The 24,296-nt window shown below is 43.6% G+C and overlaps 1 protein-coding gene across 1 annotated transcript in view; it reads left to right on the top strand.

Annotated features, from left to right (window-relative positions):
• Positions 1 to 24,296, top strand: part of LOC135220448 (sorting nexin-17-like) — a 191,612-nt gene that overhangs the window by 89,432 nt on the left and 77,884 nt on the right. The window contains exons 6-7 of the mRNA XM_064257592.1: positions 7,044 to 7,206; positions 23,579 to 23,703. Of these exons, the coding sequence (XP_064113662.1) occupies positions 7,044 to 7,206; positions 23,579 to 23,703 (288 nt within the window). The remainder of the gene's footprint in view (positions 1 to 7,043; positions 7,207 to 23,578; positions 23,704 to 24,296) is intronic.

The following is a 24,296-nucleotide window of genomic DNA, read 5'->3' as shown; positions in this document are numbered from 1 at the left end:
AGTCAGAGGGAAGAAATAGCGGTCAAGGACTCCAGACATCAGTGGGTGCCAGACTACTGAAATTTGCCGACGTCTGGGCCCACAAAGGGGCGGACAATTGGTCCCTATCGATTGTCAGAAAAGGATACCTCATTCCCTTCTCGTCAAGACCACCATTGACGACAACTCCGAGGGAGTTGGTAGCCAAGTACAAGGACCCCATCATGAATCAAACCCTTTCTCTAGCAGTAGATCTCATGCTAGAGAAGGAGGCTATAGAACTAGTGAAAGATCCCCGCTCTGCGGGCTTTTACAACAGACTGTTCCTAGTTCCGAAGAACTCAGGAGGATGGAGACCGGTGTTGGATGTAAGCGCCCTGAACGTCTTTGTGGAAAAGAGGAAGTTCGCCATGGAGACAACTTCATCAGTGTTAGCGGCTCTTCGTCCAGGGGACTGGATGGTGTCTATAGACCTTCAGGACGCTTACTTTCATGTGCCGATCCATCCTTCTTCACGGAAGTATCTACGATTCATGATGGGAGGAAACATCTTCCAATTCAAGGCCTTGTGCTTCGGCCTATCAACTGCACCCCAAGTTTTCACGGGGTTAATGAAGAACGTGGCGTAGTGGCTACATTTGGAGGGAGTGAGGGTGTCGCTTTATCTCGACGACTGGCTAATCAGAGCAGAGTCTCAAGAAAGATGTCTGGAGGACCTTCAAAAGACCCTTACATTGGCAAGTTCGCTGGACTTCTGGTGAACTTCCAGAAGTCTCAATTAATCCCCAGTCAAGAGAGGATCTATCTGGGGATTCAGATAGCTTCTCTGGCTTTTCGGGCTTTTCCGTCGCCAGAGAGGATAGCTCGTTGCTACGAGAAAATAACGACCTTCCTAGAGAAAGATGCATGCACAACGAGGGAGTGGATGAGTCTGCTGGGGACACTCTCCTCGCTGGAGCAATTCGTTTCTCTAGGAAGGTTGCATCTCAGGCCTCTACAGTTCTTCCTATACCAGAACTGGAGGCGTCTCTCCCTAGATCTGGAGTTCTCCTTCAAGATCTCAAGAGGAATCAAGAGAGACCTTCGGTGGTGGAACGACCCACTTCGATTTGTGGAAGGAATGTCTCTCTACATGCCGAACCCCAGCCATGTGTTGTTTTCCGACGCATCGGAGGCAGGTTGGGGAGCGACACTCGGGACAAGAGAAGTGTCAGGCACCTGGAAGGGGGATCAGGTGTCCTGGCACATCAACAAGAAAGAGTTGATGGCAGTCTGGATGGCATTGAAAGCCTTCGAACCCCACGTCCGGAATGCAGTAGTGCAGGTCAATTCGGACAACACAACAGCCTTGGCGTACATCAAGAAACAGGGGGGGACGCACTCCTTCTCCCTGTACGAAACAGCAAGGGATCTTCTGCTGTGGTCTCAAACGAGGAAAATCAGTCTTCTCACCAGATTCGTACAGGGAGAAAGGAACGTCAGGGCCGATCTCCTGAGCAGGAAGAATCAACTCCTGCCTTCCGAGTGGACCCTCCACTCAGAAGTATGCCAAGACCTGTGGAGAAGATGGGGCAGACCTCACATCGATCTCTTTGCAACAGCAAAGAACGCAAGAATCGAACTTTATTGCTCCCCGATCTCAGACCCAGGAGCAGTTTCAGTGGATGCGTTTCTCCTAGATTGGACAGGGTTAGACGTCTACGCCTTTCCCCCCTTCAAAGTACTAGGACAAACCCTCAAGAAATTTGCTATCTCGGAGAGGACAAGAATGACGCTAGTAGCTCCGTTCTGGCCCGCCCAAGATTGGTTCACAGAGGTACTGGAATGGTTGGTGGACTTTCCAAGAGCACTTCCACAAAGACAAGATTTGCTCAAACAACCCCACTTCGACAGGTATCACAGAAACCTCCCCGCTCTCAATCTGACTGGCTTTCGACTGTCAAAAGTCTTGTCAGAGCGAAGGGTTTTCGACAAAAGCTGCTAAGGCTATCGCCTCAGCTAGAAGACCTTCGACCCTTAAAGTCTACCAGTCGAAGTGGACGTCTTTGCGCCGTTGGTGCAGGAACAAGAAGTTTTCCTCTTCCAGTACCTCTGTGAACTCAGATAGCAGATTTCCTAGTTTTCCTCAGAGAAAAATGCGGTTTGGCAGTATCTACTATCAAAGGATACCGTAGCATGCTGGCTGCGGTGTTCAGACATAGGAATTTAGATCTTTCGAATGACAAAGATCTTCATGACCTATTAAGATCTTTTGAATCTTCCAAGAAAACTTCGAACGAAGTTCCAAGTTGGAATCTGGATGTGGTTCTTCGCTTCCTGAGGTCCGCTAGGTTTGAACCACCACATTTAGCCTCCTTCAAAGATCTCACGAGGAAAGCTCTCTTTCTCATGGCTTTAGCATCTGCTAAAAGGGTTAGTGAGATTCATGCCCTAGAAGGAAGGGTAGGTTTCAAAGGAGATTCCGTGGTTTGTTCCTTCCTTCCTTCGTTTTTAGCAAAAAATGAGAACCCCTCAAATCCTTGGCCAAGGAGCTTTGAGGTTCGTGGTTTGTCTGCCCTAGTAGGGGAGGAACCTGAAAGAACGCTTTGCCCTGTTAGGAGTTTAAAATACTACCTTCAGAAGAAGAAAACCCTTAAGGGCATTGAGGACAGACTATGGTGCTCTGTAAAGGACCCCAGCAGACCATTGTCGAAAATGCGCTGTCTTTCTTCATTAGAAGTGTTGTGAAAGAAGCACATAGATCTTGTGATGAAGAACATTTCAAGCTCTTAAAAGTCAAGGCTCATGAAGTGAGAGCAATAGCAACTTCCTTGGCCTTTAAGAAGAATATGTCTCTTCAGAATCTGATGAAAACTACATTCTGGAGATGTAATTCAGTATTCGCCAACCACTACCTAAAAGACGTCAGTATTACGTATGACGAGTGCTTCGCGTTAGGCCCGTACGTATCGGCGGATTCGGTGCTGGGGCAGGGAGCTGGAACATATCCTTAGTAGTTTTTTCCCCTTGTTTTTTTTTTTGGTAATTGAGTTCATATGGTTGTATGAAAAATGATGCAGGTAGGCATCTTTTTTCGTTTCGTAATGCTAATAACATTAGTTTGGTTAGGTGATCGGATTTGGTTTGAAGCTCCCTGCGTTGGTAGTGGACAGGTTCTGTCATAGAAGAGGGCGAACCCCCATTGACATGATCCGACTTGGATTCTACTAAGTAAGCGGATATCAAGTCCCATTAGTAGACCCAAAGAGTCTTTTCAGCTGTAGGTCACGCCCTCGCTGTAGCTCTTATGGCTATGCAGACTAATAGACAGTATCTATGAAGTCTTCAGCCTAAACAGGTAAGAACCAAGGTTATGTTTATCCTACAACAGGTGTTGTTTACCTTTTCTTTGTTATTTTCTGTCTTGTACCCTCCACCAAGGGTGTCAATCAGCTAAGTATATGTCTGACAGGAAAGTTCATGTACAAAATGATATTGTTATTTTACAATAAAGTTTTGTACATACTTACCTGGCAGACATATACGATTGATGGCCCGCCCAGCCTCCCCTCAGGAGACAGGTATAAGAGAGAAAAAATCTGGCAAGAAAGGTATGATGGTTCTTACACCCGCCTCCCAGCGGCGGGTAAGGTAGATCACCTGACCTACCTGTCGCGTTAGCCGCGAGTTTTGAATTCTGTCGTGACGTCAGAGACGTAAGCTAAGTATATGTCTGCCAGGTAAGTATGTACAAAACTTTATTGTAAAATAACAATATCATATTGTCATATGTTTCCTGGTTTTCTGATCTATTATTATTATTATTATTATTATTATTATTATTATTATTATTATTATTATTATTATTATTATTATTATTGTATGCAGGAAACAGACCTTCTTTCAAACAAGTTTTATTAAAAATAATGGCAGAATTCACAGAATTGATTTTGTATAATATTCTTTCAATTCTCCTTATGATTTGTCTTTCTGGCACGCTGGTATTATGAAGCAGCTGTCCAATATTCATCGTGCTGTAGGTTGTCAACGGAATTTCGGGGTGGTGTTGTCAAGGCAAACTGGTTATCAGGGACAGGCTGGGGTCGTCAACAGGTATACAGGTGCGTTTCGTAGGTCGGGAACAGGCCATAGTAGTCAGGGGGCTATCCGGTATTCCTTGTTTTTTCTTAGTTTCTGGTTTTTAAAGGCGTCTACATGTTTCGGCCACCTCGTTTGGCCATCTTCGGGACGGGATCGCTGAGTGCAGTGGTCTGTCTCAGATGTATTCACGCTATTTATTGCATTCGAGTGGTTTTGAAGAAATGGGTACCTCACTTTTCATTGGGCAATACCTGTGATGTCACGAGTGATGTCATCAGGGAGTCCATTGCTGGTTTGCTGTCCTCATCATGGGCAGAGCCTCATCCTTATTGGTGATGGTGGAGGCCCCCTCGAAGGGTGTGCTACCAGGTCGTCCTCAGGGCGAGAGCTTGAGCTTCGATCACCCTCAGGATGAGAGCTAACGCTTCTATCATCCTCAGGATCCCTCTGGTGTGATGGTCGTTGTGGGGCGTTGTCTGCTGCTCTCCTGACGGCGGTGGGGAGGAGGAAGGTCTCCTGTGTGACCTTCAAACTGGGCTTCTCCCTTCCGATGTGCAGCACTTCTAAGATTCGCAAACGACGTAGATCGGGTGCTTGGTCGATAACCTCGAAGTTACCGACGATGTCGCTGTGGCAGATTCTTCTATTATGTGCAGTCCTTGGATGATTAAATATTGTTCCTTCCTGCAAGTGACAGGAGATCCTCTTGGAGAGGCGCATTGACGCCATCCTGATGTAAGTTCCGAGGCATCCTCGGATTGGGCACGTGTATCTGTAGATGACGTTCGTCCTCTTCAAGGGATCCTGCGATGGTGCGGGATTATTCTTCATAATAACAGTGCATGTTTTTTTACTTGTATAAAATATGATCAAGTTGATCTGCTTGTTGTTGTCGGTCGGGGAAACGTGATTCTTGATTATTTCCCGTAGGGCTCGCTCATCTTCTTTATATCGCCGATGGAAGGTACCCTTGTAGAAAAAATTAATTTTCTGCTGGGTGTCTGGGCGGGGTTCCTGTAGGTACCATTTCTCCATGCTCTTCCTGAACGTCTTCAGGAAGAGCATGGAGAAATAATCAAGAAATGGTACCTACTTGCTTGTAAGTGGAACCTCTCTCTCTCTCTCTCTCTCTCTCTCTCTCTCTCTCTCTCTCTCTCTCTATCTCTCTCTCGTCTCTCTCCCTCTCTCCTTCTCTCTCTCTCTCTCTCTCTCTCTCTCTCGCTCTCTCCATCTTCCTCTCCTCTCCTCTCTCTTCTTCCCAATCCTGCAGTCTACATATTGGAAATGTTGATCAGTATTTGCTGCGCATTATCTTTGGGATGTCGAAACAGTTTACAAGAAGTGCAGTATGATAAGTCTGTTCTCTATGACTGGTGTGGTACTGGGTAACGAAAGGATAGGAGTAACCCTCCTAGTTAACTGTCTCCTCGCCTTGATAAAGGTAGTCGAATCTGTCATGGGAAGTCTAGAGGTGCTGTTTACCAGAGTACCCTCCAATCATTGTCTTTTTGTGGATGGGTTTTGGTGAAAGTTTTTTTGGTGATGGTTTTTCATTGTGGTGTAGGTGTTAATTCTGCTCTGTATCATACTACGTCCAGGGTAGGGGTATTTATTTATATTAGTTGAATTATCAGCTTTAGCAACAAGCAGAATTACCCCATGTTTGCTATTCACCCACTAAAAGTAGAGGTGACACATGTTGAGAGGAGCAACGACCAGAGGCAGTAATTACCTGCTGTAGCTCCCTCACCAGGTAAGGTTGCGAAAAGCATCTGTCAAAGTTAGCTAGTTTACTATTTCAAGTAACTTTCTGTTTAAATATTAGTTTTGGAAAAGTGTATGTCCATATATCCCACCTCCTGTCAATGTGGAATTCGGCTATGTAATTATTTTAGTAATTTACGTATATAAAAATGACATTTGTGTAATGAAATAAATTTTTCTATACAGGCAGTCCCTGGTAATTGCGGGGGTTCTGTTCCCGGGGTGTGCCGATAAGTGAAAACTGCCATAAACGAAAATTGGCGATTTTTGGCACCATAATGGCATTTATGGCGCCAATAACCAGAATTCGGCCCGTTATGGCGCCATAAATCGCCGATTTTATGACGCTAGACAAGCCCATAAAACCGGATTGCCAATAACTGAGTCCGCTGATAACCAGGGGTTGCTTGTACGTATACTAACTAAGTAATTATATAATGGGAGCCCTCCCACCTCTCCACTTATGGACATAGAGCACAAACAAATTGATCGCTTTAGCTACATGTATCTGTTCTTCCCCAAAAGTGGGCGAGGCTAGTGACCTACACCCAAAACAAAGAGCGCTTTTGCGATTTCCAAAAATTTTCAAATTTTGAGTTGCGGCAGAGTTGAAACTTACAGCTATGTAATTACTTGGTAAGTATATAAAAAATTTATTTTATTATAAAAATGTCATGTTTGGGATAAATGGCATAATGCAGTGTATGCAAGACTACATGATGGAAGGCGTAATCTAAGACTGTAAGCTGAAAGGATCAACATATTTGACAATTGGTAAACAAGGTGAATGAAAGGTTCTTTTTTCAACTCTTGGAGTGCACAATTATTAAAAATGAAAAACACATCTTCCATTTATATTGCTTCAGACAATAGCAGCTCACATGCTATAGAAAATACTAGTTCCCGTGTACCTTCTGGTTTAGTACAGAGTAAGCATAGTTTTCTTTCAATGAAAATTGTATACGTAAACATATTTAATGAGTAACTTTGGGATTCTGCCCTACAAGAAAATAATTAATGGAGAATTTTGGTGTTGGGGTAGTTGTTTCAGTCTTTATTATGTTGGTTTTGGAAGTAAAATAGGACAAAAGCAGTGGATTTGTGTGTTGTCAGTTATGTGAGAACTTGATGGCTGATAAAACAAATGTGGATACTGTGAAACAGTTACTAGAATTTCTGGTATTTACTGAAATAATGTTTTGTTTTGCATTCACTTTCAGCTATTGGGACCCCAGCATAGACCAGCTGATAATGAATGATCGAGTTGGTTTAAACTTGCTATATGCTCAAACAGTACAAGATGTCGAAAGAGGGTGGGTTCTAACAAATCGTGAGATCCAGAGACAGTTAGCAGCACTCCAGGCTAAAGGAGCCAAGAAAGAGGTTAGTGTGTATTTGTAATTACTGTACAGTGTACATTTTTAACAATATTTTCTTATACCAAGTTTCGTTTCAGACTCACCTAGGTCTTACCTTTAAGCTATATACTACTATAAACATCCATCTGATATGCCTGAAATAGTTCCTTAAACTGTCTCATAACTGGAGTATCCCATGTGTTATGTTTTACAAATATATGCACAGCTTCCATACACAAAAAACGAAGGGCTTTTAAAATTCTTTTTTTTTTTTTTTTTTTTTTTTTTTTTTGCACTTTTAACCATAGCACTTTTTAATTTGGGGGGCTCATACAATCTTACAAACTGTATTTCCATGGATCAAAGGGTTGAGATATGGAAGTGCAGTAATATGAAAGGCATAAATAAGTATAATTTATGGTGGTTGATGACTACCTCTCTAGAGGGATTCCCCACTTCCATACTCACATCCATATAATTCTGCTTTCCTCTCTACCTCCTCCTGTCTAAGAATGAAATATTTTGAATAATTTTTAAAGTGAATAAAGGCTTATTATTCTGTGGTACTTTAAGGAATGAATAATCTGTAATTGCATTAGCATTTCCTTTGTTAATTTTCTAACAACCTATTAACAATTAACTTGGACATGATGCTGCAATAAGCCTACGGGCTGCTCTATGAGCAAGAGCCCGTGCTGGCATAAAGCCAGTTTAATCTTTAACAACATGGAATAAGTAATAATGTATATAGTCATTCTGAAATACTCTGTGGAAGTCCCTATTTGGCCCTATTATTGTTCTTTTAAAGCTTATTACATTCGTATGATCTACAATTTTTTGTGGCATTATGGCTAATTGAAGGCAATAGACTAAGAGATGAATTGCTGGCTGTAACAACTGGAAATGGTTGTTAAAAGATAGGAACTTTTCTATGTGATAGGAACTTTTTTTTTTTTTTTTTTTTTTTTTGCAACTGTGACTGTTTTTTCCTTTGTTATTCTTGTTATTGGTAAGAAACTTTAGTTACTGGGGACTGAATTATCTGTAATGACCTCAATCTAGAGTGATTATGGAGAACATTTAAATTGGTAAAAGAGAGATTAGAACAGTAATTTAGGGGTGCAAACAAGTTTCCAGAAAAGGCATCATGATAGGTACTGTAGAAACTAGTGTAGCTATAAGCACCACTATGAAAACACTGATATCTAGGTTGAGTGACTTAAGTAAAATTTCCAGTGCCCAAATAAAAGGGTGCACAAGATCGTACAGTTTCTTAATGTCACTCAATGAAAGCTGAACAAAATTGCTTGCAAACCCTTCAGAGATTTTTTTATTAAAAATACTGTAGGATGTGTCCCCGTAAGCCGAAAATCATTGTAACCCGAAGCATCATAATTACAATGGGGCTAAATAGCACTTATAATGCCGTCAACGGTGCCATAAGTGCCGTAAGTTCAGATAATGGAGCCATAAATCCACATACAGCACAGCAAAATTTGGGTTAATGATGGCATAAGTCCGGAATGACTTACCCCGGAGACTGTACTTTCAAAGAGGTTTATGGACAATTTTGTTCACCCCATTTATGGATGGCTGTGATAGCTGAATTTTAAGAAATTATTGAAAATTAGTTACAGGCAGTCCCCGGGGTACGTTGTTCCAGACTTATGGTGCCATTGACCCCGATTTTTCTGTGCTGTACAAGGATTTATGGCTCCATTATCTGGACTTACAGCAACCTTAACAGCACTGTAAGTGCTATTTATTCCCATTATAATCATGATGCTTCCGGTTACGGTGATTTTCGGCTTACGGGGACACATCCTATAATATTATTAATAAAAAAAATCTCTAAAGGGTTTGTAGGCAGTTTTGTTCAGCTTTCATCGAGTGACAAGAAACTGTACGATCTTGTGCACCTTTTTATTTGGGCATTGGCAATTTTACTTATAGTCACTCTACCTAGATATCAGTGTTTTTGTAGTTTGAAAATGAAGGTAAGAAAATGTTGTTATTATGATAGGGTGACTAAAGAAAAATTCAAACTTCCAGCCTGCGAGTGAGGATTTGATGTTTTGCCATAATTTGTGCATGTCCTATCATCACAGGACATCTCTGATGAGTAGCATACTGAACGTATGTCTCCATAGTTGACCTCCTCGTAGGACATCTCCTCTGTTGAAAATGCAGTTCCTGTGGCAGTATAAGGACATCTCCTCTGTATACAGTGCAATTCCTTTGACAGTGCACAAGTTGACAGTAGGATATTTAGAATGTATCTGCATAGAACTTCCCTTGGGTTATCCTATTGTCTTCTCTGTCTGCTTGGAGAAGACCCCTGTTGGACCCCTTTGCTACACAATTCAACAGGAAGCCAGAGGTATACTGTTTATGGTCCCAGATCCATTCCCTGGGGCAGACAACTCCTTTCTATGATGTCCTGAACAGAGTACAGGCAGTCTCCGGTTATCGGTGATCCGGTTTTATAGTGCTTGTCTAGCGCCGAAAATCAGTGATTTTTGGCACCATAATGCACTGATTTTTGGTTATATTGTGCTGATACATACCTATCAGAAGTGCCATTAACTGGTTATCATCACCATAAGCACTGTAAATCGCCGATTTTTGGTTATCGGCAGTTTTCGCTTATCATGAAGCTGTTGGAACGAACCCCTGCCGATAACCAGGGACTGTCTGTAATGGGTTCCCCAGTCTTAGGAGGGCCCCAGTAGCTTTTTGTAGTGCCAAGTGGGTGGTTCCGGGGTCTTCTCTTCTTTCAGCAGTGCCAAGAGAGAGTCCACCTTATCACAACCTTCTCCGCCACCTCATAGAGAAATACCACCAATCAGTATGATCTTTGTCTCTTCATGCCTGGAGCCTGTCCAGTATCTCATTCAGGCGAGAGATCTTTCTTGTGGAGCAGCGACTCAGATATAAGGCTACTTCAGAGGATCTTCTTCAGCTGTATACAAGATGAACCGTCTGCTGTGACTGGTGTCATTGAAGGTGTTAAACGCAAAAAAGCTATCCAGCTGAATGTTACTAACTCGCTGTTCATAGTAGACTGCCGCAGGTCCAATCATTCACGGCTGACATTCCTTGTGATGACGTCATAGCATGTCATGTGTACGTACCACGTGATACATGCGCACAGATTGTATAACGGATATACATATACAAAATTATTTTTTTTTAGCTGCATATCTTACGTTATATGCAGAAACACTAACACTCTCCTTCTTTCTTTCTTTGTCTTGGAAGGAGAGTTTTAACTGCTGTCGTCTCCATTCATTCTCTGCTGACCACAGCACGTAGCCGCTCGGTCGACGCCCCTCTCTTTGTCAGACAGTCATCCAGTTGCTGTGATGTATCTACCCAGACCACTTCCGTAATTTCACCACGTTCTAGCATGTCTCGCAAAACAGCTATGTCAATTCTCAATCTCTTATCTTCCACATTCTTGTAGGAATGAAGAGCGTCAACGAGGCTTTTATTGTCAACGAAACATTTTATTTTCATGCTCCTACTTCCAGAAATTTCGCATAGAATTCTAGCCAGGTATACTGCAGTCTCTGCACATTCCAAAAGCGCCATTGTTTCAGCTGATAGGGTGGACTTGACCACTCTTCTGATTTTTCTTGTTTGCCAGAAGACTGGACATCTCTCCATATCATTATCCCGTAAGAAAATCACGAATCCTCCTTGTGATCCATTTCCTTTCAAGTTGGCAAACGAGGCATCGGAAAAACACTCGAGGTGACACTCTTCAAGATTCCTCATCCTTGGCATATACAATTTAACATTATCAGTCTTTACTCTCTCTATGACTTTGTTGAGTCGCATTAAATCTGACACTGTTGCATTGCTACGTAACCCACTTAACTCACACACGTCAAATGAAATGTCAGGTCTGGTGTGAGTAGCAATCCAGCTTAACTGTCCAATCATAGCTCTATACTCTGATTTCTCTGAGTCAGACAGCTCTGCAGACTTCACCGCAGCCCGTTGTCTACTCACAGGTATTGGTTTCAAGGTCAGTGCATACTGAAACTGGTCAAGAGCTATGCTGCCATTCTTGTTTGATACAACATTTATTCCAACGTACTTGAAGGCCTTAGTCTCTGAGCTCCCTATGGTGAATGTCTCTCTCAACTGATCAATCACTTGTCGCTTAAACTCTGGTGTTCCTGCCCACAAAAAATCATCAACATGAATGCACACCACTCCTTCAGCTTTGCCGTCACGTAACCAAAACAGCGCCGGATCAAGTGTACACACTTTAGCTCCCAGATTTAGCAGCAGATTTTTAACACTCAAATACCATTTTCTTTTTTTAGATCTCTTGTCTCCAGTTCCGAGGTTGCCACTCTGGCACGCCCTTCCAAGGACAGGTGTATAGCTAGTGCTTATTTGCTCTTCGGCAGTTCGGTCAGTTCACACCATATGTCTGTCCTTTTTCCAGCTTTCATATGCGCTTTCATCACTGAACTTAAGTGGCCACTTGCTTGACGCCATTATGATCTCTCGAACCACGCTCTGCTACCAGTGTTAAACACAAAAAAGCTATCCAGCTGAATGTTACTAACTCGCTGTTCATAGTAGACTGCCGCAGGTCCAATCATTCACGGCCGACATTCCTTGTGATGACGTCATAGCATGTCACGTGTACGTACCACGTGATACATGCGCACAGATTGTATAACGGATATACATATACAAAATTATTTGTTTTAGCTGCATATCTTACGTTATATGCAGAAACACCAACAGAAGGGATTTCTCTCCACTCAGAGTTTCTGTTCAGTAGATAAAGATCATCTGGATTTTTTCAGAACAAGGGAAGTGCTATCTGTTTATACTGGCAAGGGCTATAGGGCTTCTTATGAATAGTTCCTCATCTGAAAGATGTGGACATCACTTTGCCCTGGGTAGTCTCATATGTGGTTCAAGAGTTTTGAGCAGTCTTGTTCACCTAGAGAGCTCAGACCTCCTGTGTGGGACCTTACTCTGGTACTGAGTAGCCTCACTCCAGCTCAATTTGAGCCCTTGCGTCAATCGTCTTAGAGGAAATTGACTTTGTAAACAGTTTTCCTTCTGACCTTGGCTTCCTTTTAAGAGTTGGAGAACTTCAGGGGTAAGATTATGACATAAACTCACAAGGGGTTACATCAGGTTCGGGTTATGTTGTTCCTGACTTACAGCACTATTAACTCAGATTTTTTGTACATGAACTTCCCTGACAGATATATACTTAGCTATAGTCTCCGACGTTCCCGACAGAATTTCAAATCTCGCGGCACACGCGACAGGTAGGTCAGGTGGTCCAGTCTACTTATTCCGCCGCTGGGTGCGGATGTACGAACCACTCCCGTAAGCTTGTCAGATTTTTCTCTGTCGCGGGAACGATAACAACTGTTGTCGGTTCCTCTCGATAGTTTTCGATTCTCGCTTGCCTGGAGTTAATTTGGACTTCTTTTGGTGACGTATTCGCTTTGTTTGGTTGGCTTGGCATACGCTGATTGTGGACCGGTTTGATTTTGAGTTTGATTTTCTTTAACGATGTCTGATCTAGAATCGGTAGTTAAAACTTCGGTGTTGTTTAGGGTTTGCGTGAATGAAGGATGTAAGGTGAGGTTGCCGAAAGCTTCGGTAGACCCCCCACACGGTTTGCATGAAATGCAGGGGGAATGATTGTGCGTTTGCTAACCCTTGTAGTGAATGTAAGGGATTGAATGAAGAAGAATATAAGGCTCTCTCTTCTTATGTTAGGAAGTTGGAACGTGATAGAGTGCGTAAGGCTTCCTCTAGAAGTTCTAGCAGATCTAGAATGAGTGAGTTGGATGTGGATCCTAATAGTACTAACGTAGAATTAGAACCTTCTTCCCAAGTTGCAGCCCCGGCTCCCCGCACCGAAGCCGGAGATTCGCCTTCGGAGGCGGCAGCTCTGAAAGCCAAGAATCGTTCTGTGGATCAGAAGATTCGTCAGTTGGAAGGTAAGGAGAGTGTTAGTGATCAGTGCAGTGTCCCCAGTGTTGTGGAGGGTGCGTCTGACCGGCTCCTTAGTGCCTCTAGGCCTAGACCTCTTCCAGACTCCCAGTTCCAGTGGAGTAGGAAAGTCGAAAGCCGCAGGAGGGCTAGGGAGAGCCCCCACCGGTCAGGCGTCCCCTCGGCAGATCCTGAAGTACGCTCCCAGGCTGCCTCGGATCGCTACAAGAAGGAGCTCCTACGCCAATGCTTCTCCTCTTCGTCGTCTCCCTCTCCGAAGAGAGGTTGGAACTCCCCGGATGCGTCGCGCCCGTTGAAGAGGGCTTGGAAGGCTCCCTGCAGTCCTTTGGCTTCTAGTCCGGAGGTTTTCCCGGAAGAATCGTCGGTGGAGGCGAAGAAACACAAGAAATCCTGTGATCGTTCTTCTTCTCGCGCTCCGCGCTCGGCGCCTTGCTTTCCGAGGAAGAATTAGAAGATTCTCCTACGAGAGTACTCGCGGGACTTCAAGCTCAGATCACGGCGCTAGCAGACTCTCTAGCAGTTAGATCACAGTAGGAAGAAGGACGTTTCTCTTCCGATCAAGAGATCTAGGCGCCGCTCTTCAGAGGATCGTTCTCCTTCATATGGGGAGGTTTCGTATGAAGGTGGGGAGCTCGCGTGAGCGCCCTCGCTCGCGGGAGCGCCCTCACTCGCGTGAGCGCCCTCGCTCAGCCTGGCTCTCTTTCAATTTCAAGGCGCCAAACATCGGTAGGACGCTCTATGGAGAAAGAAGTTTTTTCTCCAGATTGGATTCCCGCTTCCGGTAAGCGCACTGCACCTGCTCATCACGCGATTTCTTCAACTCCCTCGCGTGAGACTTCTCCTCAGCAGCCTCAAGATTATAGAAGGCGCCCTTATACAAGTAGGCGTTCTTCTTCCAGATGTCACTCTCCTCGAGTATCGGATCGTGACTTCTCTCCTGACAGGCATCTAGAGTCTGGTAGGAGTCGTGTGCATGATAGACGGCCTACTGTTAGCCGCTCCCCGCAAGGTAGGCGCCAAGAGCCTACTGCACATAGCTCTCCTAGTAGGCGCTCGTCTCTTTTAAGGCGTCATACTCCTGATTATTCTCCTAAGGGCAGACAACAAGAGTCTTTCAAGCGCCCTTCTCCGTGTAGGCGCTCTCCCGCTTCTAGGCGCACTTCTCCTGACCGTTTGTCTCTTGGTAGGCACCAGGAATCCCGGAAGCGCCCTTCTCCAAGTAGGCGCTCGTTAGTTTTGAAGCGCCCTTCTCCTGAATGTTACCCTCTGTTAGACGTCAAGAGTCTCGCAAGCAGCCTTCTCCTAGTAGGCGCATTTCGCCTTCCAGTCGAACTTCCGTTGATCGTACGCAACTGGACAGGTATGGAGAGCCGCGCAAGCGCTCTTGCTCTCAGATAGGCGCTCTTCTCCTGGCAGCCGCTCGCCCCAGGATAGGTGCATAGAGTATAGTAGGCGCTCGCCTCCTCGTAAGCGCCCTGCGGATGTTTCCGAGAATTCTCGGAGTAGGAGCCCTCCCTACTCCTCCTTCGGCTGAGATTCCGTATACCTCGAAGAGGGAGTCTCATCGTATACTTCCCAGATCTTCTCATCGTTCTCCAGTGGATGTGAACTCTTCTAAGAGAGGGCGTTCTCCAACCTCTCGCTCAACTCCTGCTAGGATCCCTTCGTCACCTAAGGATCTTCCGCGCTCGCCTCGACAAGACGTCCTAGAAGGTTCGGATGAGGAACCGAACACTTCTGCTGCTGTCTCTTCTTACAAGAAGCTTTACAGAGCTACTTTTACAAGTTTTTTGGGATTCCTTACGCTACGGCTCCTCCTTCTCCTCACTCACTTTTTTTTCAACGGCGAAGACAGCGAAGAGTTCTTCTTGTGTGAGGATGAAGCCAACTCTTTCTATGAAGAAGGCACTGAGGAGTTTTGGTTCCTGGATGGCTTCCAAAGAAGAAGCGGGGAAAACGATGTTCGCTTTTCCTCCTTCGAAGTTATCAGGACGCGCTGGTTTCTGGTACGAAACAGGAGAGCCCTTAGGATTGGGTCTACCGTCTTCGGCTGATTCGGATTTTTCGGCACTGTATATTCGACAAGGAGAACTGCCCTTAACTCTGCTAAGACGACTTGGGCAATGAACGAATTGGATCATTTGCTCAAAGGTATGTTTAGAGTGCTAGAAGTATTTAACTTCCTTGATTGGTCGTTGGGAGTCCTAGCCAAGAAAATTGAAGTGCCAGAGTCAATTTCACCAGATGATCTTATGTGTGTTTTGTCTTGTATGGACAAGTCAGTAAGAGACGGAGCGAGTGAAATCGCCTCCCTTTATGGGGCCGGCATCGTGAAGAAGAGGTCGGTTTACTGTTCCTTCTTAACGAAGTCGGTCTCCCATGCTCAGAGGTCTTCTTTGCTGTTTGCTCCTCTGTCTACTCAGTTGTTCCCGAAACATCGAGTGCAGGACATTTCGAGGTCACTTTCGGCCAAAGCCACCCAGGACCTTTTGGCACAGTTGGCAAGAAAACCTCGCCCTTCCTTCCCTACCAAGGCTAAGAAGGAAAAGGCAAGTGTTCGAGAACCCTTTCGAGGGGCATCTTCATCAAGAACCTCTACGTTTAGAGGTCGTAGACCTTCAAGAAGGGGTAAGACTTTCGCCAAGTCTGTTAAAGCCCCCAAATAACTTGCAAGTCCTTCAAACAACGGTGGGCGCCAGACTCTTAGAGTTTGCAGAAGTCTGGGCCCAAAAAGGGGCGGATCCTTGGACCCTTTCTATTTTGAGGAGAGGTTACCTCATCCCTTTCGTCGAAAGACCTCCCTTGACGACCATCCCAAGGGAAACTGACGGCCAGGTACAGAGACCCCATCATGAATCAAGCTCTCCATCTAGCAGTAGATCAGATGCTGGAGAAGGGGGCTATCGAACTAGTGACCCAGGACCATCATTCATCGGGCTTCACAACCGCCTTTTCCTAGTTCCGAAGTCCTCAGGGGATGGAGACCGGTGTTGGATGTAAGCGCCCTGAACTTCTTCGTAGAAAAGAAGAAGTTCACGATGGAAACGCCTTCATCAGTGCTGGCAGCGCTTCGTCCAGGGGACTGGATGGTTTCCTTGGATTTTCAGGACGCTTACTTCCACGTACCAGATCCATCCTTCCTCGAGGAAGTTTCTCAGATTCATGATGGGGGGGAAAATTTTTCAGTTCAGGGCTCTGTGTTTCGGTCCCTCGTCGACGGCCCCCTCAAGTGTTCACGGGGATTTTGAGGAATGTGGCTCAATGGCTTCATTTGAAAGGGGTGAGGATATCCATGTACCTCGACGATTGGCTAATAAGGGCCATTCAGAAGATCGTTGTTTGAAGGACTTACAAGTAACTTTAGAATTGACGAAGGCTTTGGGACTTCTCGTCAATTTCAAGAAGTCATCACTAATTCCCGAGCAAGAGTGTGTGTATCTCGGGATACAGATGAACTCTCTGAGTTTTCGGGCTTTTCCCTCGCAGGAAAGGATAGCCCGAGGATTCGAGAGAGTAACAACCTTCTTAGGGAAAGAAGTATGCACAGTGAGGGAGTGGATGAGTCTGCTGGGGACACTCTCCTCTCTGGAGCAATTCGTTTCCCTAGGAAGGTTGCACCTGAGACCGCTCCAATTCTTTCTTCATCGGAATTGGAGTCGTCGTTCTCAGGATTTGACGTTCTCCCTCCCGTCGTTATCCCAGGACATCAAGAAACATCTCTTATGGTGGACAGATCCCAACCTCTTTGCGAAGGGACTGTCTCTTCAATCACAGACCCCCAACCTGGTGTTGTTCTCCGACGCGTCGGACATGGGGTGGGGTGCAACTCTGGGAACCAACGAAGTGTCAGGTACCTGGGTGGGGGACCAGGTAGCCTGGCACATTCAACAGAAAGGAGTTGATGGCTGTGTGGTTGGCTCTGAAGGCTTCGAGCCCAAAGTCAGAAGATCGGTAGTGCAGGTCAACGCGGACAACACTACAGCTCTGGCATACATCAGGAAACAGGGGGGGACGCATTCCTTCTCCCTGTACGAGACAGCAAGAGACCTTCTTCTGTGGCAGAAGAAAGAGGAATCAAGCTTCTCACCAGGTTCGTGCAGGGAGAAAGGAATGTAAGAGCAGATCTCCTCAGCAGGAAAGATCAGGTCCTTCCCACAGAGTGGACCCTTCATCTGGATGTATGCCAGAGCCTGTGGAAGTTATGGGGCAGGCCACACATAGACCTCTTTGCCACGTCAAAGAACAAGAGGCTGGATCCTTACTGCTCTCCGATATCGGATCCAGAGGCAGTAGCAATAGATGCTCTTCTTCTAGACTGGAACGGACTCGACGTCTACGCGTTTGCCCCCCTTCAAGATCCTGGGCTAACTATCAAGAAGTTCGTAGAGTCCGATTCAACGAGAATGACCTTAATCGCTCCCTTTTGGCCGGCCCAAGAATGGTTCACAGAGGTACTGGAATGGTTGGTGGACCTTCCAAGATCGCTCCCGCTAAGGAGCGATCTACTCAGACAACCCCACTTCGACAAAGGTACCACAAAAAAAATCTCCTCGCTCTCAGTCTGACTGGTTCAGACTGTCCAAAGTTTGGTCAGAGCGAAAGGCTTTTCAGCAGCAGCTGCTAAAGCAATCGCAACAGCGAGGAGACCTTCCACCTTGCGTGTATACCAGTCAAAGTGGGATGTCTTCAGACGTTGGTGCAAGAGGAAGAACATTTCCTCTTCCAGTACCTCTGTGACCCAAATTGCGGATTTCCTTATTTTCCTCAAAGAAGAATGTCATCTGGTTGTGTCAACTATTAAGGGATACCGCAGTATGTTGGCGGCGGTATTTCGGCATAGAGGCTTAAATATATCCGATGATAAGGACCTGCATGATCTTATTAGATCATTTGAAACCATTAAGCGTCCTCAGGTGTAGTACCGAACTGGAATCTAGACGTAGTCCTACAATTCCTTGGATCGTCTAGATTCGAACCTCCTGGCTTAGCCTCTTTCAAGGACTTGACGAAGAAGGCTATCTTCCTTTTGCCCAAGCTACAGCTAAAAGAGTGAGTGAGCTCCAAGCTATTGAGGGCAATGTAGGGTTTAAGGAAGATTCTATGGTATGTTCGTTTCTTCCAAGTTTCCTTGCAAAGAATGAAAACCCATCACGCCCTTGGCCCAGGAGCTTTGAAGTTCGTAGTTTATCTTTTCTAGTAGGGGAAGAGCCTGAAAGAACTCTTTGCCCTATGAGAATTATGAAGTATTTCCTTAAGAGGAAGGAACAACTTAAGGCTAATCAAGATGTACTTTGGTGCTCCGTAAAGGACCCCACTCGACCCATGTCGAAGAATGCTCTTTCCTTTTTTCTGAGAAGCCTTATTACAGAGGCACATGTTGCCTGTAAGGAAGATCAGTTTAGACTACTGAAAGTGTAAAGCTCACGAGGTGAGAGCCATCGCAACTTCGCTTGCATTCAGAAAAAATATGTCTGTGCGGAACTTGATGGAGGCGACTTTTTGGAGATGCCAATCGGTTTTCGCAAACCACTACCTACGTGATGTAAAAATCACATATGATAAATGCTTCGCCTTGGGTCCTTTCGTATCGGCGGATTCGGTGCTGGGGCAGGGAGCTGAAACTTATCCTGTGTAAATTTTTTATATGTTACCCTATATTTTATATTGTTGTTTTTTGGTTGTCTGAAAGAGGTTGCAGGAGGCACCTCTTTTTGTCGTAATATTAACCCTTTGTATTTTGGTTAGGTGGTCTGGTGGGTTTTGGCTCCTTGCAGAGGTAGTGGTAAGGATCTGTTAGGTAAGCGGACAAGGTCCCTCTAACAGCATCCGACTTGGATTCTACCACAATAGGGGATCACATATCCCAGTGGTAGATCCGAGAGTCTTTCAGCATCAGGTCACGTCTAGCTGTAGCTCTCCAGGCAATGCAGACTCAGAGATAGTATCTATGAAGTCTTCATCCTGAAAAGGTGAGAACCAAGGTTTTTATATCCTACAACATTAGTTGTTTCCCGTCTTACCTGTATTATTGAGCTGTCTCTTACCCTCCACCAAGGGTGCCAATCAGCTAAGTATATATCTGTCAGGGAAGTTCATGTACAAAAATGATATTGTTAAACTACAATAAAGTTTTGTACATACTTACCTGGCAGATATATACGATTAATGGCCCACCCAGCCTCCCCTCAGGAGACAGGTGGAAGAGAAAAATCTGACAAGCTTACGGGAGTGGTTCGTACATCCGCCACCCAGCGGCGGGTAAGGTAGACCACCTGACCTACCTGTCGCGTGTGCCGCGAGATTTGAAATTCTGTCGGGAACGTCGGAGACTATAGCTAAGTATATATCTGCCAGGTAAGTATGTACAAAACTTTATTGTAGTTTAACAATATCATTTTTCAGTGCTGCATGTGGATTTACAGCACCATTACCTGGACTTATGGTGCCATTAACAGCACTGTAAGCACTATTTATTCCCATTATGATTGTGATGCTTTGGATTACTGTGATTTTTGGCGTATAGGGCACATCGTATAGCATATTTAATAAAAAAAATGCTATCCATTTTAGTTGGACATTGGTAATTTTACTTACAGTCACTCTGCCTAGTAGATATCAGTATTTTTGTAGTTTGAAAGTGAAAATAAGAAAAGACTGTTATCATGATTAGATGACTGAAGAAAAATTAAAACTTCCAGCTGTAAGTGATGATTTTGCAACAATCTGAGCATGTCCTATCATCACAGGACATCTAGGTTGAGTCGCATATTGAACTTGTGTCATCATAGGGGATGTCCTCATAGGACATCTCCTCTGTTGAAAATGCATGTTCCTTTGGCAGTATAAGGACATCTCCTTTGTCTACAGTGCAATTCCTTTGACAGTGCCAAAGTTGGCAGTAGGATATTTAGAACGTATCTGCGAAGGGCATCTTATAATACATCCCCTTGGGTTATCCTATTGTCTCCTCTGTTTGCTTGGAGAAGACCCATGTTGGACCCCTTCGCCACATTGTTCAACAGGAAGCCAGAGGTCTATTGTTCATGGTCCCTGATCCATTCACTGGTGCAGATGACTCCCATCTGCATACTGGGAACAACCTTGGAGGTTACGCATTTCCTTCGTTCTGCCTGTTCTATCATGTCCTGAACAGAGTAATGAGTTTCCCAGTCTTAGAATGACCTTAGTAGCTCCTTGTGGCCCCAAGCATTTGGTTCCAGGGTCTTTTTCTGTGCTCTCAGCTGCTGAGAGGGATTCCACCTTACCACAGCCTTCTCTGCCAACCTCATGTGGAGAGATACCACCAATCAGTATGATCTTTATCTCTTCATGTCTGGAGTCTGTCCAGTGTTTCTTTTGAGCAAGAGATCTTTCTTGTGGAGCAGCAACTCATATGTAAGGCTATACAGGGTGAGCCATCTGCTGTAATTGGTGTCATCGAAGGGATTTCTCTCCGCTCGGAGTTTCCTTCAGTAGTTAAAGATCTTCCAGATCTTTTTCAGAACAGAGGAAATTCTTTCAGTTTATACTGGCAAGGGCTACAGGGCTTCCTTATGATTAGTTCTTCATCTGAAAGATGTGGACATTACTTTGCCCTGTGGAGTCTGTATGTGGTTCAAGAGCTTTGAGCAGTCTTGTTCACTTAAGGGGGCTGGCCGGCTAATGCCATTTTTGAAGGACAGGACTTTGACATTCATACCACTTAATAAGGTGACTTGAGACATCGCCAAACTGCTTATGATTTTTGCCTCTGACCTTCAGTTTTGTGACGCCAGTGTGACTTATCCTGGAAATAACCATTTTCCAAATTCTATCTCTTCCCTTGATACTTGATATTAAGACCTGGGATTACTACCATATATAGACTTGATGTAGACATCCTATCAAATTAAGTTTTTTTTCTAAAAGTAATTTTTTTGCTAGATGTGAATTTTTTCATTATGGAAAAAAATAAACCCTTTAAATCAGGAAAAAATTTAAGGAAAAAAAACTAAACAAAATTTTGAGAAAAAAGGGCTTAATTTATTATTCTATAATGTCTAAGTTATGAGATTATGATGTATGGTTATGATTATGATGTAAACTCACTAGGGGTTGGGGTCAGAAGCTTTCGAATTTGCCCTGGAATTTGTGGCTAAGACCTAGATTCCCTCGATTCACGATGACAGATGTGCCTCCTTTTCCGTTCCTTATGGTGTGGAGTTTGTTCTCAGCAACCTTCAAGAGTTTCTGCTCTGCTTTGTCAGAACACTGCATTGTTGTCTAAAGGACTCGTCACTTAGAGCCTAGGTGTTGTAAACTTTATGGTAACACAGGCCAGGCCAAGAAAGAGGTGTCCTAGAATACCCTTTCGTTTAATTACATGAGGTGATTAGGCAAGCCTACTCCTCATCATCAAGTTCTGTCACCAATTCTGTGCATACAGAAGCACATGACATCGGAGGAATAGGTTCCTCCCTGGCATTTAAGAACTTATCTGTTCATAGAATTTTGAGTGCTGGTTCCTGACTGCATTAAACCACTTTCACTATCATCTACCTGGAGGATGTTGCCCACAGATCCTTGGACACTTTTTCCTTGGGTCTATTGGTGGCTGATCAACAAGTGTAACTCATCCAGTGCCCCTGGTGGGAACAGATTGTATCATGCCTAAGATGACTGTTTGGAGTTGGGAATGAGTGAGATGACTGGTCTAATTTCTTTCCCTTTTCTCCTTTCTTCGATACTTACAGACGGTGTATAGAATAGACACATCATACCTGGAACTGGCTTGATGCAGGTGAGCATTGCAGCCATACTGTTACAGCACTTTTTATGTTCCATACAACATACAAATATGCTTCTCAGTAGCCTCTACTCCTCTCTCCAGCAAGGGGAATGAGGGTTGGTGACAAACCCGTTTCTTGCGGTTAGCATGGTTTGTAGCTTGAACAGATATAGTTTTTTTTTGTCTTCCATGTATGCAATGAATCTAGACATGTTTCATTGTATTTAAACCCATTGGACTGGGTGTTAGATATCCACATACATATCTAACCTTCCAAAGGCTTAGGACCTCTTCTTTAGAATTCTCATTTTTAAGAAGAATGATCAGATGTGCCGAACATCCAGTCAGTTCAGGGTTCTCATACCTCCCTTTAAGTGTGAGTCTATCCTACTGTTAAGACCGAAGGTTTGTTTCACATGTGAACAGATGAAAATTTTTTTTATTAGTTTGTAGTTTTCATAGCTAACAAACCTGAGGTCTTAACATTGACTGCCCACCTCTAGCCACCCCTCTTATGTATCATCCTGGGTTGGAAGAATGACTGATGAGTCCCTAGGTTCAAGCGTGGTCTCTGACTCACTTCCACCTCAACTACATATTGGATGCCAGATGCCTCGGATTCCTTGCATTTACAATTTCTGATTGTTTTTACTGGTTTCTAGCTGGCATCAGAAGATCTATCATACTGTTAAGACCTCGGGTTTGTTAGCTATGAAAAATGTTGACAAATCAATTAAAAATTTGTCCTTACTCTAAGGATAACTGTTACATACTATTGTCTATTTCTGGATTGAAAGTGTACTAATGGAAAAGATCAGCTGTTTCTTATCACCATTTTGAAATTGTTACATAATGATTAGTCATTTTTCTGTTGATATTTTATCAGAACTTCTCTAAAGAAGTAAATATTCATATCTCAGACATGGCTTTTATGAAATTCAATGAAATTTTGAGTATTTAGATTAACTTGGAATTAAATTAGTTAGTATGAAAAATATTTTGAGGTGGAACTTTTTATACTTTAATTTTGAAAAATGATGTTGTAAGTTTTTCCTAATTTAAATTACTGGTACGTAAATAAATTTTTTGCTTTCATAATGAGACTTTTAAGTGCTGGTTAAATGATATGTACTAATAGCAAAATTTTAAGTAAATCCCTTTGACCTTGAGGCAAGAGACCCATTGTACCCTTATAGTGGGCCTTCTAGCATCAGCATGCCTTGTGACAGGATTTTTATTTGGACCAGTTTGGGAATGCTCAATACTCTTTGGACATTATGACTGGAATGATTGCATCAGTGATTTACCCTAATGTTAGGCCTCAGGTTTGTTAGCCATGAAAAATACAAATTAATTTAAAATTTGTCATTTTGTATGTATGAATAAAAAATTGCTTTAAAAGGTTTTTTGTGTAAAGCTGGATCTATGTACCTAGATAGGTTTTGCTTGCAGTAACTCTCATCATATTGAAAATTATCAATAATGCTTGCTTGGCAGTAGAATTGGGAAGCCATAGTGCTCATCATAAAGTCACTTTTAAAATCTTAAAAAAACTAGTGAATACCTACTAAAATTCATGATTAACCCAATAATAACAACTATCTCCTGGCATTCTTTTTTCCAGTACTTGGATTTGGCAAGAACTCTCAAATATTATGGGTATTTGCAGTTTCAGCAATGTGTCTGTGACTTTCCTAAGCCAAATACACCTGTTCTAATAAGTGCTGGTAACAAAGAGCTTAATTTCAGGTAGGTGGTCTAGATTTGGTTTTTATGTACCTTCACTTGCAATAGCAATTTTTTCCCAGCCCTGGAATTTAGATTAGGTATGTATCAGCCTCATCACATATAACAGTAAACAAAGCATGTCATAAATGTAACTGTTCCAACATTAATGGGATTCATAACATTTTATATAGGCTTCTTTATTCTTTATGGAGAAGTTGCTTGTCTGACACATGTTAACTGCAGGGAGTTAGCCATGGATAAACCTATTGTAGAGGTTATTGTTGATTGTAGATCTGGTTGTCCATCACAGCTGATACACTTCTTAGGTTTCTATATCTGTCTATTTTTTTTGCATTTTTTTTTTTCACTTTAATCTACTATTTTCAATGAGTATGATGAATTGTTTATATCATTATGTTCAAATTTGAACCCTCACAGTCCAGGTTAATATATGCTAATGCATACACCCATGACCAGGCTAAATTTAAGAATGGCCAATTTAAAAGAGAAGCTAAAAAAATCAATGGAAAGAGGAAGATATGTATATGCTCATGGTATAAGAAAAAAAATTCTAATAAATGTTTGCACTTTCCATGGGAAGTTTAAAGTAAATA

Source organism: Macrobrachium nipponense, chromosome 20 (assembly GCF_015104395.2).
Source record: "Macrobrachium nipponense isolate FS-2020 chromosome 20, ASM1510439v2, whole genome shotgun sequence".
Taxonomy (NCBI): domain Eukaryota; kingdom Metazoa; phylum Arthropoda; class Malacostraca; order Decapoda; family Palaemonidae; genus Macrobrachium; species Macrobrachium nipponense.
This window is presented reverse-complemented; position numbering and strand designations above follow the sequence as displayed.